The sequence below is a fragment of the Hoplias malabaricus genome, chromosome 12 (genome assembly GCF_029633855.1).
Source record: "Hoplias malabaricus isolate fHopMal1 chromosome 12, fHopMal1.hap1, whole genome shotgun sequence".
Classification (NCBI taxonomy): domain Eukaryota; kingdom Metazoa; phylum Chordata; class Actinopteri; order Characiformes; family Erythrinidae; genus Hoplias; species Hoplias malabaricus.
In genome coordinates this window covers 24708706-24722400 of record NC_089811.1, presented here as the reverse complement: position 1 = coordinate 24722400, position 13695 = coordinate 24708706, and the positions used below count along the sequence as shown (strand labels likewise).

Sequence of the window (13695 nt, the reverse complement as noted above, 5' to 3'; positions counted from 1 at the left end):
ATGGGGTTAATCCAAGAGCGAGATGTGTCAGTTTAACCTCAAGGAACCGACGCAAAGATCTGAATCAAAGAGCCGTCTCCTTCCTGAACCACACTTTAGCAGAGGCCTGAGGGGAGTGTACACTCAAACGCAAAAATGGCGAAGATCGCCACAACACACGAAGGTGAGTGTTTTTATTGAAAACACATGCCGTAGAGTTTATTGTGTAGTGTATATAGGTGTTCTTTTCAATATGCTAGAGGGATTTGGTAAGTGAGTGTGAAGTTACTGCAGTAACTCGTCTCTATGGTGGTGGGGAGAGGACGAAGCGCGGGGACGAGAACATGGCGCCGCAGCGCTTTATTAAACCAACTGCGCACAAAGACGATTCCGGCGGTATATTATTCGCCCGCGTAAAATTTCACAGTGCAGCAGTTATTTCTAATGAATAAAGAGGATTATTGATTAAAATGTGAAGTTTTTTGTGTTCACAAACCTCACCGTGTTCAGTGTAGTCCGCGGCCTATTAGTGTTGTATGAGGCCGAATCTCAAAATGGCGACAATAGAACATGTTAACGGAGCAAAGAAATGCCTCGAGACCAAAACATGCTCCCAGGTAAACACAGGAACAGTCATCTGAGCTGAGTTGTTTGTGCGCTGCACGTACAGTAGACGTTAGTCTGCCACATAATTCACATCCTGGCAGGCAGCTTAGTATATGCGAACAAAACAAGCACAGCATGTCCCTGTGTTACACAACTGTTTCCCTAATGCTGTGGCTTTGTTCCAGTTTAATTCCAGTGGTAGCAATATTAAACTAGCAACTAGGTAGAAAATTAGATACGGAAACATTTAAGGGTGTTCTGAATTTGATAAAGTATATAAATACAACCTGATTCGATAAGTCACACTCAATTGTTTTTTAACTAGCACAGTGTATACTGCACACCATACAATCGAATTAAAGCCTACATAACTACAAAACTACTTTTGATGAGCACTTATTTACAAGTTAATTCCAGCAGTATTATCTACTAAGAGGTACTCAACAGGTACTGTCCCTCAAACCAGCTCCAGGTTCCTGGGTTGAGGGCTCGAGCCCCACCTTTGTACTCTGAGGGCTTGGGTGGGTTATGGCCCAGAATCCAAAAACAAATGTTGGAAGGATGATTAGCTATTCAGTCTGTGTCTATAAGTTTGTCTGCCTTGCAGCCAATAATTTTATGTACGACGTGGACCCACTGCAGCCCTGAACAGGACAGAGCAGTTACAGAAAATGAATGAATGAGACTCTGATTCTTAAACTCTGTAACTTTTGCCTTAATTGGATACACACGTTTATGAAAATTCAATTAGTCCCCACCTCCAAACACACCTGCAGCCCAAAAGCCCTGACCCAAATTTGATGGTCATGGTTTCTTAGGTTTGTGACATAGGAGACCTTGGCTGCACAGTTCAACAATGAAAATGCAGTGCTCCAAAAATAAGGTGAAAATGATCAATTAAGTTGTTTCCTGCCTGCATTATTCATCCATGAATCTTTATTCATGTAATAAACCAGGGCTGGATAATAATTCCATATCTATATACATCACAACATAAAATGTTTCAATAACTATGATCTTCATACGTGTTGTTAATATTTCAGTATGTATTATTTACAGTCTGTCACTGACAGTAATTACAGGATGCTGGCATCAGTTCACTGCATTGCATTTTAAATTTAGTTTAAAAAATACTAATATAGACAAAGCAAATAGGTTTTTGTTTGATGGTGATGTCATGTTGTTCTTAGTTTTTGGCAGTTTTATTTTTGTGGCTTTTTTGTTCATATCAGTCGGAATTATATTGTATTGGGTGAAATGAATATATACTGGAGGTGTTTTTTTTTTTTTTTTAAACAGGGTTAAAACGATAGTATTAATGTGTTGATTTTTCTGGTAGCTGGTATTTTCTGTGGTCGGCATGGTGGCACAGCAGGTTGTGCTGCTGTCACAGCTTCAGGGACCTGGAGGTTGTGGGTTTGAGTCCCACTCCAGGTTGCTCTCTGAGTTTTGTGCGTTTTCCCTGTGTCCTCTTGGGTTTCCTCCTGGTGCTCTGGTTTCTTCCACAGTCCAGAAACACATATTGGTAGGTGTTTTGGCGACCAGCGTTTGTTTATAGGTGAGAGTCCATGTCCAGTGTCCATAGGTGTGAATTAATGTGTCTTGACCCCCACCCTCCAAGGGTGAGTTCCTGCCTTGTGCCCTCAGCTCCAGACCCTCCTTGACCCTGAACTGGATAAGGGGTTACAGACAGAATGAATGAATGGTTTTTGCTGTTTTAATAATTTATCTATTTTTATTTATTTATTTATTTATTTTTATTTGTTAGGAATTATTAGTGATGGAAACTAGGTAACTGGGTGTATTTCATGTGTGTGGGCTTAACAGTGAGATCGATGTTCAATGTCATGGTGTTAATCTGCAAATAAGATCAATGTTATAATTTTTCACTGGTGATGACAGGTTTCGCAAAGATTTTAACAATATATCCTGCATAACTTCAATTGATTTTAAAATCTGAGTGGGCTCCTTTTTTAATTGCTCATATGTTTTCTTTTAAATTTTCAGACATCGAGGCCCAGATCCGCCAGATCCAGGGGATGAAGGCTTCCCTGCAGGAGGAGGGAGACCAGGGTGTTGGGCTTGATTCCACTGGATACTATGACCAGGAAATTTATGGAGGCAGCGATAGTCGTTTCGCTGGATATGTCACCTCAATTGCTGCCAATGAGCAGGAGGATGTATGTTATTTTATGATTGATAGTCCAATTGATTTAATTCCACACCGATTATAGTGGCACAAAAGTTATTTTTATACCTCCTAAGTTTTATGTTATCTTTAATGGTAAAACACTAAGGCTTAACCAGTCCCTCTCTTTCTGTTTTTAGGATGATGAAGATGACTCTTCAACAAGTTTGCTTGGACAGAAAAAACCAGGGTACCATGCTCCAGTGGCAATTCTTAATGCCATTCCTCAATCAGATGAGCAGGTAAATTAGCACATTATATTCCCAGAATGTTAAAAAAAAGAGCTACTCTAACAAAAATACAGTTAACGTTAACGTATGCCTTTTTTCCCTTGTAGTACGATCCGTTTGCTGAGCACAGACCACAGAAGATTTCAGACCGTGAAGATGAGTACAAGAAACGCAGGCAAAAGATGATCATCTCCCCTGAGCGTCATGACCCTTTTGCAGATGGTAAATGTCACACAGTTGTTTTGCTTCATAGTCCCATCCTTGACCATTCTGATCAGTATAAAGTGTCTGTTTATTATTCTGATTAAAATCAAGTTTTTGTGGTTAACCCTTCAAACACTGCCCAACAGCTTGCTCCCCAGACTTGGATGTTCCTTAGTATCTGTTTTTCTTATTTAAACAGTTGTGTAAAGGTTACAAACAGTAACTACATGCCTAATTTGTTCAAGGGAAAAAAAACCTGCTAGATAAGAGATGCTGCCTGTTTATGGAAACTATTAGTTGGGTGGTGTTAATACAAAATTTCTATATACAACAAGACATGGGCTGCAGGTAGGTGTGTGTTAGTGTTTTGAGGGTTAATGGATCAGATGTGAATTCTGAACTGTTTTTGGTAGAACACAACAAAAAGCCAGACAGACTCTTATTTGGAATTCAATCATTTAAAGTAAGTTTTATTACAGAAAGCTATTGGTTAAATCAAATTGTGTAGAAGGATTCATAGCTCAATTAGATGTGCATCATGTAGAACATAGTTGCAGATTTTGCTCACTAACTTGAATGCTGTGCTTGAGACAGCCTTCCGATGTGCTCCAGCTCATTTTTGGGAATCAATTCAAAGAGGCAGTAATATTGAATATTGGCTCCTTTTTATGATTCAGTTGCTAGATTTGAGCAAATTTTTATTTTTTTGCCATTTTATTGGACTGGATCAGTGCTACAATGGGTTAATAAAGTGCACATCCAGTCATCATGTGGCTATTTCCCAAACTGTATTTCAGCTCATTATAATAGCACAGCTGACGTCACACACATCATCTATCTGTAGGTTAATATGAATTTTGATATTCCACAGTATTGATGGATGAGGTGTCTTGCTTTTGATTACAATTTATATTGCATTTAAGGCATTTGGCAACATTATCTGATCATATACGTTAAGCGTATAAAGCCTGATTTAAATATATATATCGTATAATAATTGAGGTTAATTGGCTACCTGCATTTGCTAAAGGCAAAAATTCATTCTTTTCAAATCTGCATCTCACAGAATTATTTAAGGATCCAGTTCAATACTTATAATCCGAATAAGATTGCATGTAGTTAGTCCCAAAACGGGACATCCTCTATATAAGTGTTGTGTAAATATATTTCTATTTTATCTTAAAATAGAGATATATTTTAAAGAATCTGTGTACAAAGATTCCACGGGCCCATACTAACTGTCCTTAATTTCTCTCCTACAGCAGTACTGCTATGCCAGTCCTGTCTGCACTCTCTTAAGGGTGCAGCACCTCATCCTGTGTAGGTTATGGTGAACAAAGAGAAGCGAGTTTATCAGATTTAGGAATATTTTTGTGGGGGGAGGGGGACACCATGATCTAAGAAACATTTGTACCCTGAATTCTAATATAGCCATACAAATTTCGTCTCAGCTTCATTCCTCCCCAATCATTTATTTTTTTTTTTTTCCATTTTTTTTTATTAATTTACTCAGTTAATTCTTATTTTTTGGTTGGTATAATGTTTTTGTTTTTCTTTTAAAAAAAAATTCCAACTATTTAAATTTCCCTTGTTTAAAAAAAGCACCGAAGTGCTTCATCATGTACTATATTAGTTATTATTATTTACCACAAGGGTACAGTGTCACAACGTCTTTGTCTGCGACACACCAGTATAGTATTTCACATCATTAATATTATTCTGTAATCCAGAGTACATCGTTAGTTCTATATAAGGTTTGAATACATTTGAGGAATTTTGAGTGTATTGAGCATCACAGGTGGTATGCTGTTGTGTGTGAGTTCAAACCCTTTTCCAAAGTGTTACTAATGGTAAAGAGAAATTTTCTAGGCTTCTTTTCTGCCGGTTGAAGTCTGACTGCAGAAGGACCCTTGGCACTGAAAGTGTACGTATTCTGGAGAGCACAGCCCAGGACCCTGCAACAAATGATGGCTATATCCTCTCCTTATCTGTTAAAAGAATCAGAAACCTCTATGTACCTGCCTGTTCTTAATCTATAAATGTTAGGAGTGTCTAGTGTTAGGTTGTTTTGTGATGCAGCCTTTTTATATGAGAGGAAAATTTAAGTTAAAGCTTTCTGTTAAGGAAAAGATCTGTTGGAGTAGAATGAGGGCCAGTTGAATGTAGTGTTTGCTGTGAGTGACTTTGCTGGTTGCAGCTCTTGCCTTGCTAACCGCCATGCATTTTGTTGGTGCTCTTTCGCACAGGGGGCAAAACACCAGATCCCAAGATGCAGGTTAGGACATACATGGACGTGATGAAGGAGCAGCAACTTGGCAAAGAAGAGGTATGTAATCTTTGCTTACATAGTACAGCAGTTATTAGTCAAAGTTTTGGTTTTACTTGTCTACTTGAATATTTGTTTACCATAGTATTATAAAATAAGACTTGATGCAGAGATTAAGAATTTCAGTTTTTGAGATGTATTCCCATTTGTTTGATGTTCTCTGAAACTTTTTTTTGTGTGTTTTTTTTTTTTTCTTTTATAAAGAGAGAAATCAGGCTGCAGATGGCAGAAAAGGCAAAATCAGGGGATCTGAAAGCAGTTAATGGCTCTGCTGCGTCTCAAGCTGCTGCCACTAAACGCAAGCGTCGTTGGGACCAAACCGCTGATCAAACTCCAAGTTCTACACCAAAGAAGGTTTCCAGCTGGGATCAAGCAGATGCATCTGCTGAGGTAAGTTTACCTTTTAGAAATATGGATTATGCTGGCAAAGTTGTCAAATACAGCCGTTCTCCATTTTTATCAGTTGTTTTTGGTTTGACGTGCTTTGGTATTACAAACATCAAAAATAAATATAACGTATCAGCCAAAAATGGAAATAAGTTGCTTCTCTTTGTCAAACACACAAAACAATAATCAGTTTAATTTTTAAAGAGTTTGTGTAAACAGAAATCTAAAATAAAATCTAGCAACTGAACCTGAGAATTATCAAAGACATTGGTCAAATACAATCAGTAATCAAGCATTGTACACATGCAAACAATAAATAATATTATCGTCCACTGTGCAGCACCAAGCCACAGGGTTTAAATGCGTTCCAAAATTGACTGTCACCAGGAGCAGCAGCAGAAAACCATTCCACAGCCAAACAACAGCAAAACGTGACAAACTCCCATAGTTAACATCAGCCACAGCCAACAACATTGAGAGCAGAACATGAACCGCAGACATTGACAGCAGGTTTCTCCAATCTACAGTCCCAACCGAGAGAAACGGGCAGGACGTTGCAAAAGAGTAGTGATGGACTTGAACTCCTTTGGTCAGCAAGCCAGCCGTTAGCATCAGAGATAGTGACCGGCTAGTCCCTGGCCACCAACAAAGAAACTAGTCCACACAGGTCCCCACACAGACAGCCAGCCAATACAACAACGAACAAAACCCGTGTGAGACATAGGCAGAAGCAGCAGTCAACAGACAGACGCCAGTGTGCTCTGATCCAGCACTGACCTCAGACAAAGACTTTTGGTGCAATTCAAAATATCAGTCTTATGGATCAGCCTGTTTATCAGATACCCAATCCAGCTCTTTTTGTTAAAATCATGACCGATATCCTAATTTTTCTTGAGACTACATATACTTTAATATATTTTTTTTATTTTAGACACCAGGGCACACGCCTGGGCACACACCTTCCAACAGTCGGTGGGACGAGACACCTGGTCGCCCTAAAGGGAGTGAGACACCTGGAGCCACACCAAGCACCCGCATGTGGGACCCAACTCCCAGTCATACACCTGCTGGAGCGGCCACGCCTGGCCGAGGGGACACCCCTGGACATGCCACACCCGGCCATGGTGGGGCCACTTCCAGTGTGCGCAAGAATCGCTGGGATGAGACACCAAAGACAGAGAGAGGTCAGTGCTTTACTTCTCTTTACTTTGCACTTTTGCTTTACCTGTATGAAGTGGCACAAAAGCTTTTTAAACTGGGACCTGAAAAACACCAGCTAGGTTATATTGGCCAGTCTTGTGGTTTGGGCAAAATCAAATATAGTGGTTTGTGTTGCAATAAAACTGTTGCACTTTACCTAAAGAAATTATTTTATGTCAGAGGTATTAATGGCTGCATGATCAAAATGATCTCAATAGATGATAGTCACAACCGGCATGGTTCTATAGCAGTATAGAGATAACTGGTCATTTTAAAACCATCCAGATGTTTGTAAACCTGTATATGCTTCTCTCCATATTTAGAGACACCGGGTCATGGCAGTGGCTGGGCTGAAACCCCTCGCACAGACAGAGGAGATGAGTCTGTGGGTGAGACACCAACCCCTGGAGCAAGCAAAAGAAAGTCTCGGTGGGATGAGACTCCCGCCAGTCAGATGGGTTCCTCTACTCCTCTGCTCACTCCTGGAAAGACCCCTATTGGCACACCTGCTATGAATATGGCCACCCCAACTCCAGGTACTGGCACAAAACCTTTATGATTTTGTGGATTTCTTTGTGTGCACACAATGTGCAGTTAGTCATACATTTTATTTACTTTTTTCAGGTCATCTGATGAGTATGACCCCAGAGCAACTTCAGGCATGGCGTTGGGAGAGGGAAATCGATGAAAGGAACCGTCCACTGACTGATGAGGAGCTTGATGCCATGTTCCCTGAAGGCTACAAGGTTTAAAAAAAAAAGTGCAAAACGTATTCTTGCATTGTCAGTGTTGAACAGCTGTTAAATTAAATGTTTTAATTTTTTTTTCCACCAGGTGTTGCCCCCACCAGCAGGCTATGTACCTATCCGCACCCCTGCTCGCAAGTTAACTGCCACACCAACTCCAATTGGTGGCATGACTGGCTTCCACATGCAGACAGAGGACAGATCCATGAAACAGATGAACGATCAACCATCTGGCAACTTGCCATTCCTCAAACCAGATGACATTCAGTACTTTGACAAACTTTTGGTGAGTGCTTCTTGGATTTCGGTTAGTTTCCCTTTAGGATTTCCCAATGGGGGCTGTATTTTGTTATTTAAAATTATTTAGTTATTTTTTTTTATTGTTGGTGCATCACAGAATTGCCCTTTTGTGGCTAATTATTTTATATATATATAGATAGATAGATAGATACTTGAGGTTATAAGTATAGGCCAGTGATACAGCAGTGGTTGTTTGTCTAAATGGGCAAACCACTGTCTAGACTTTAAGCAGTGGTTAAAAATAAGCTGTTTGTAATTGGTTGTAATTTCAAATTGGCAAGTAATAATATAAAAATATTTTTACTTAAGGTGGAGGTGGATGAATCTACTCTGAGCCCAGAAGAGCAAAAGGAGCGTAAAATCATGAAGCTGCTTCTGAAGATTAAAAATGGCACCCCTCCTATGAGGAAGGTATGAGCTATGTTTTAATTTTATTTCTTTGACAATTTACTTTTATTTACTTATTTTTAGGGTCATAAACACCACTAACTATCACTTCTGTCCTCTTAGGCTGCCCTCAGGCAAATCACAGACAAAGCCAGGGAGTTTGGTGCTGGACCGCTTTTCAATCAAATCCTGCCCCTGCTTATGTCTCCTACACTAGAAGACCAAGAGCGACATCTGTTGGTGAAAGTTATTGACCGCATCCTATACAAACTGGATGACTTGGTTCGTCCTTACGTCCACAAGGTGATTATTGACAAATTTTGATTGCACACAGTTTATACACAACACACAATGCAAGTGTTAAATAAAATCAGACCTGGCTAAACTGTACTTGTTATTGCAGATCCTTGTTGTGATTGAGCCCTTGCTGATTGACGAAGATTACTATGCTAGAGTGGAAGGCAGAGAGATCATCTCCAACTTGGCAAAGGTGAAATGCAACCTAGTCTTGCGTATTGTGGTGCATGTTATGACTTACTTTCCTTTTTTTTTCCACCGCTAAATACTAATTAAATTCTTATTTGATTTTAGGCTGCTGGTCTGGCCACTATGATCTCCACGATGAGACCTGATATTGACAACATGGACGAGTATGTGAGAAACACAACAGCTCGTGCCTTTGCTGTTGTTGCATCTGCCTTGGGCATTCCGTCACTCCTGCCTTTCCTCAAGGCTGTGTGCAAAAGCAAAAAGTCTTGGCAGGCTCGACACACAGGCATTAAGATTGTACAGCAGATTGCTATTCTCATGGGCTGTGCCATCCTGCCCCATCTCCGTAGCTTGGTGGAGATTATTGAACATGGTTAGTATGATATATCTGTTAATCTGAAACTATAAAGAATTGTGGAACACTGCTTTTTGGTTATGACCCATGGGTTCAACAGAATGTGATCTTTTTTTTGCCTTTAGTTTTTGTGGTCGGCTATGGTGTTTGCCAGTATATTAATGCCTGTTTGTCTACTCACAGGTCTTGTGGATGAACAGCAGAAGGTGCGAACTATCAGTGCTTTGGCTATTGCTGCTCTTGCTGAGGCTGCCACACCTTATGGTATTGAATCCTTTGATTCTGTGCTGAAGCCTCTTTGGAAGGGTATCCGACAGCACAGGGGCAAGGTGAATCTAAAGTTTTATTTTTCTGTGGTGGGAATTGGCATTTTATTATATGGATTTACAGGTTATTTATTTACATTTATTTATTTGTTTATTAAAGTACATAAATGCTATTTATAATAACATCCCTGTTCTGTCTTTAGGGTCTGGCTGCCTTCTTAAAAGCCATTGGATACTTGATTCCACTCATGGATGCTGAGTATGCCAACTACTACACAAGAGAAGTGATGCTTATCCTTATCAGGGAGTTCCAGTCTCCTGATGAGGAAATGAAGAAGATTGTGCTAAAGGTAATATAGGAGTGAACATACTGTTAAGTGCTGCATATCAACACAGTTGTAAGGAATGTACTTTCTTGCAGGGTGTCAGATTCAGGTAATCAAGATAATTGATTATCGGGATCAGATTAGTTTCTTTTTATATTTGGAAAATGGGTCTTTGTGATAATGGGTCTTGAAAGCTGTATCTTACGTTTCCCTGTGCTTTCAATGTAGTATATTATGAAGGTCATATCTTTTTTTTTTTTCTCGTTCAGGTTGTGAAGCAGTGCTGTGGCACAGATGGTGTGGAGGCCAACTACATCAAAACTGAGATCCTTCCTCCATTCTTTAAGCACTTCTGGCAGCACCGTATGGCCTTAGACAGGCGCAACTACAGACAGGTACACTGACTCTTGTTGTTATGTGAATTTGTATATCTTTTGTTGCAACAGCATATTTTCAGATTTTCATTCTCACTCACATTTGTTTGTTCACTTAACTAGTTGGTAGACACTACAGTAGAACTCGCCAACAAAGTTGGAGCTGCAGAAATCATTTCCCGCATAGTAGATGACTTGAAGGATGAAGCTGAGCAGTACAGAAAAATGGTCATGGAGACAATTGAGAAGATCATGGGTAACCTGGGTGCAGCTGACATTGACCACAAACTGGAGGAGCAGCTTATTGATGGCATCTTGTATGCATTCCAGGAACAGACAACTGAGGTGGGTTATTAGAGTTTTCAGAATGTTGTGCGTTTTGGTAATATCTGCTCCCTTGTTGACGTGATGTTGCTCTCCTTTACCAGGACTCTGTCATGCTGAATGGTTTCGGCACAGTGGTGAATGCTCTGGGCAAACGCGTTAAGCCTTACCTGCCTCAGATCTGTGGTACCGTTCTTTGGCGTCTGAATAATAAATCCGCCAAAGTGCGGCAGCAGGCTGCTGATCTCATCTCCCGCACAGCTGTAGTCATGAAGACTTGTCAAGAGGTAAGGGAGGAATAGTTGCATCTAATGTTTTTGTTCCCAAAAATGTTAAGACTGTGACCCATTTTGTATATTCATGCTTTTTTTTGATGTTGTTAACAGGAAAAGCTGATGGGTCATTTGGGTGTAGTACTGTATGAGTATTTGGGAGAAGAATACCCTGAAGTACTTGGAAGCATTCTTGGGGCCCTTAAAGCTATTGTCAATGTGATTGGTATGTAGAAATTGTCCATTGACTTGTCAAGCAATGCATGTCTTGACATTAATTTAATTTGGTGACATTATAATTATTTATTTTTCTTTTTAATAGGTATGCACAAAATGACTCCACCAATTAAAGATTTGCTTCCTCGATTGACTCCAATTCTGAAGAACAGACATGAGAAGGTGCAGGAGAATTGTATTGATCTTGTGGGCAGAATTGCTGACAGGTCAGTTTTGAAGGACATAGGAGTACTGGCTCAGTGCCTTGCAGTAACTTTTTTTTTTTTTTTTTTTTTTTTTTATAATTTTAATTAATGATATTCTAATTTGTTTTTATAGGGGTGCAGAATATGTGTCTGCTAGGGAGTGGATGAGAATTTGTTTTGAGCTGCTCGAGTTACTAAAAGCTCATAAGAAGGCGATTCGGCGAGCCACCGTCAACACTTTCGGCTATATTGCTAAAGCTATTGGGTAAGTACAAATTTATTTTACAAGAACAACTTCATTTTATACTGTTTATTTATATTTTAAAAATTGAGTATTGATGCAAACATTTTTTCTTTAAATTGTTTTTTTTCTCCTCCCCCACCAGGCCTCATGATGTGCTTGCCACTTTACTCAACAACTTAAAAGTACAAGAGCGTCAGAACCGTGTGTGTACAACAGTAGCCATCGCCATTGTAGCAGAGACATGTTCACCATTCACTGTACTCCCAGCACTGATGAATGAATACCGTGTGCCCGAGCTCAACGTTCAAAATGGTGTTCTTAAATCCCTCTCCTTTTTATTTGAATATATTGGTGAAATGGGAAAGGACTACATCTATGCGGTCACACCATTATTGGAGGATGCTTTAATGGACAGGTGAGGGTTGTACAGTTTTGACTTTGATGCCTCAGGGTTCTTGTATATTTGAAGGACATTAATTGTTATTTGCTTAATATTAACACTCAATTTTCTAAAATAAATCTCTACGTAAGGAAAGTTCACTGCTGTGAAGGTTTTGTATTTTCCAATGTTGCCTAAAATCGTAATATTTGTGTGCAGAGCAGAGTGAAGAAAAGATTATAGTCAGTCCTTTTTTACCTTTAGTTTTACACAAATAACAGCAGTGTTCAGTCGGGTACCTTTTGAATGTGGGGAGAAAAAAAATGTAAAACTGTCCTGTAAAAGCAGTGTAAATTACTGAATCTGGGCACCTATGCTAACAGTTACAGTACTAAAGTTTATAGATTTCTTATTGTACTCAACTTTGTTTTTTGCCATGTCTTCCTTTAGAGACCTTGTGCACAGGCAGACGGCCAGCGCTGTAGTGCAACACATGTCTCTGGGTGTGTATGGATTCGGCTGTGAAGACTCCCTTAACCACTTACTCAACTACGTTTGGCCTAATGTTTTTGAGACATCACCACATGTTATTCAGGCTGTAATGGGAGCCCTTGAGGGTCTTCGAGTAGCTATTGGACCATGCCGCATGCTGCAGTATTGCTTACAGGTGAGCAATCTTAAAGTGAGAGGAGAGAATAGAATTTGCTGGATCTTTATTTGAATTTACAATTTAAACATCTAGTGATATTTTAAAGATTTATATATATAATGTATTTTTTTATTTGCTCTTTTTCAGGGTTTGTTCCATCCTGCACGTAAAGTACGTGATGTGTACTGGAAGATTTATAATTCCATCTACATTGGCTCCCAGGATGCATTGATTGCACATTATCCTCTCGTCTTCAATGATGAAAAGAACCCCTTTGTCCGCTATGAGCTGGAGTACTTTGTGTAAATACATATACACATCTTTTCATGTGCACTCTCTTTACCTGTACCTTTTGTGTCTCAGTTTCCATTGGTTTGTAGGACATTGGTCAAATTGATTTTAAGAGCTGTTTGTTTGCAGTCATATTTACCATGCTGGCTGAGGTCAGAATAATTTTTAACAAAAAAACTGAAAGTAGAAAAAAACAACCAAACTTGACACCTTGTAAGTACTTGGATATAATTCCTTTTTGTTTGTTTTTTTTTGTTTTTTAAAGTGCATACCCAATGGAAGCAAAGCGTAGTGGCAGATTTGTTTAGAAATGTTTAAGTCCTTAGCAGGAAAGTCTGGACATATGTAGTTGTGATTTCCGTGCTGATCTGTCCACTGATTCTTTGATCATCGGTCACTGGTCTGTTTTATTTGGATGTTGCTTACTTTGGCTGAAATAAACATTTGTGTATTTAAAGTCATTTCGAGAAATGAATACTGCTTGCATGAATATCAGGTTTTTAATTGATTTTGTTGCTACCGGGTTCTCTGCCTGCACCACTGTATTAGAGCAGACCTCCACTAAATGGCACCGATTGATGGTTTATTAGGGTGTTTTCAGACCTGCACTTTAGTCTGGTTAAATCAATCTCTGGTTCGTTTTCACCCTTGGTGTGGTTCACTTGGGCAGGTGTGAAAAAAGTAATCGCACTCGGAAGAGGACCAAAACAATCACACCGAGACCCTTGAGAGGATGTCCCAAACAAACTCT

The 13695-nt window shown here is 39.5% G+C and overlaps 1 protein-coding gene across 6 annotated transcripts; it reads left to right on the top strand.

The window, feature by feature from the left end:
* Positions 1-36: 36 nt before the first annotated feature.
* sf3b1 (splicing factor 3b, subunit 1) lies at positions 37-13401 on the top strand. 6 transcript variants are annotated; one of them, XM_066686035.1, is made up of 25 exons: positions 37-163; positions 2593-2765; positions 2914-3015; positions 3111-3225; positions 5454-5533; positions 5738-5923; positions 6852-7104; positions 7444-7656; positions 7745-7866; positions 7955-8152; positions 8476-8577; positions 8677-8856; positions 8957-9043; positions 9145-9415; positions 9581-9726; positions 9867-10013; positions 10259-10384; positions 10487-10708; positions 10792-10974; positions 11074-11185; positions 11282-11402; positions 11515-11646; positions 11768-12040; positions 12455-12671; positions 12801-13401. In XM_066686035.1, the coding sequence occupies exons 1-25, from the start codon at positions 136-138 to the stop codon at positions 12957-12959; spliced, it is 3948 nt and encodes a 1315-aa protein (XP_066542132.1). In that variant the 5' UTR covers positions 37-135; the 3' UTR covers positions 12960-13401. The 6 variants fall into 6 exon arrangements, 5 of the variants coding, with proteins under 5 accessions (XP_066542132.1, XP_066542136.1, XP_066542135.1 ...); XM_066686036.1 differs by lacking the exons at positions 37-163; positions 2593-2765; positions 2914-3015; positions 3111-3225 and adding an exon at positions 3328-5131; XM_066686039.1 differs by lacking the exons at positions 6852-7104; positions 7444-7656; positions 7745-7866; ... (14 more) ...; positions 12455-12671; positions 12801-13401 and adding exons at positions 4470-4527; positions 5077-5131 and having other exon boundaries at positions 5738-5877.
* The last annotated feature ends 294 nt before the right edge of the window (positions 13402-13695 follow it).

Bases quoted from the DNA above. Each gene is read 5' to 3' on its own strand.
- sf3b1 (XM_066686035.1), top strand. From the start codon at position 136: ATGGCGAAGATCGCCACAACACACGAAG. The intron at 7,867-7,954 runs GTTTAAAAAAAA...TTTTTCCACCAG, and splicing joins TGTTCCCTGAAGGCTACAAG to GTGTTGCCCCCACCAGCAGG. The intron at 12,672-12,800 runs GTGAGCAATCTT...GCTCTTTTTCAG, and splicing joins TGCTGCAGTATTGCTTACAG to GGTTTGTTCCATCCTGCACG.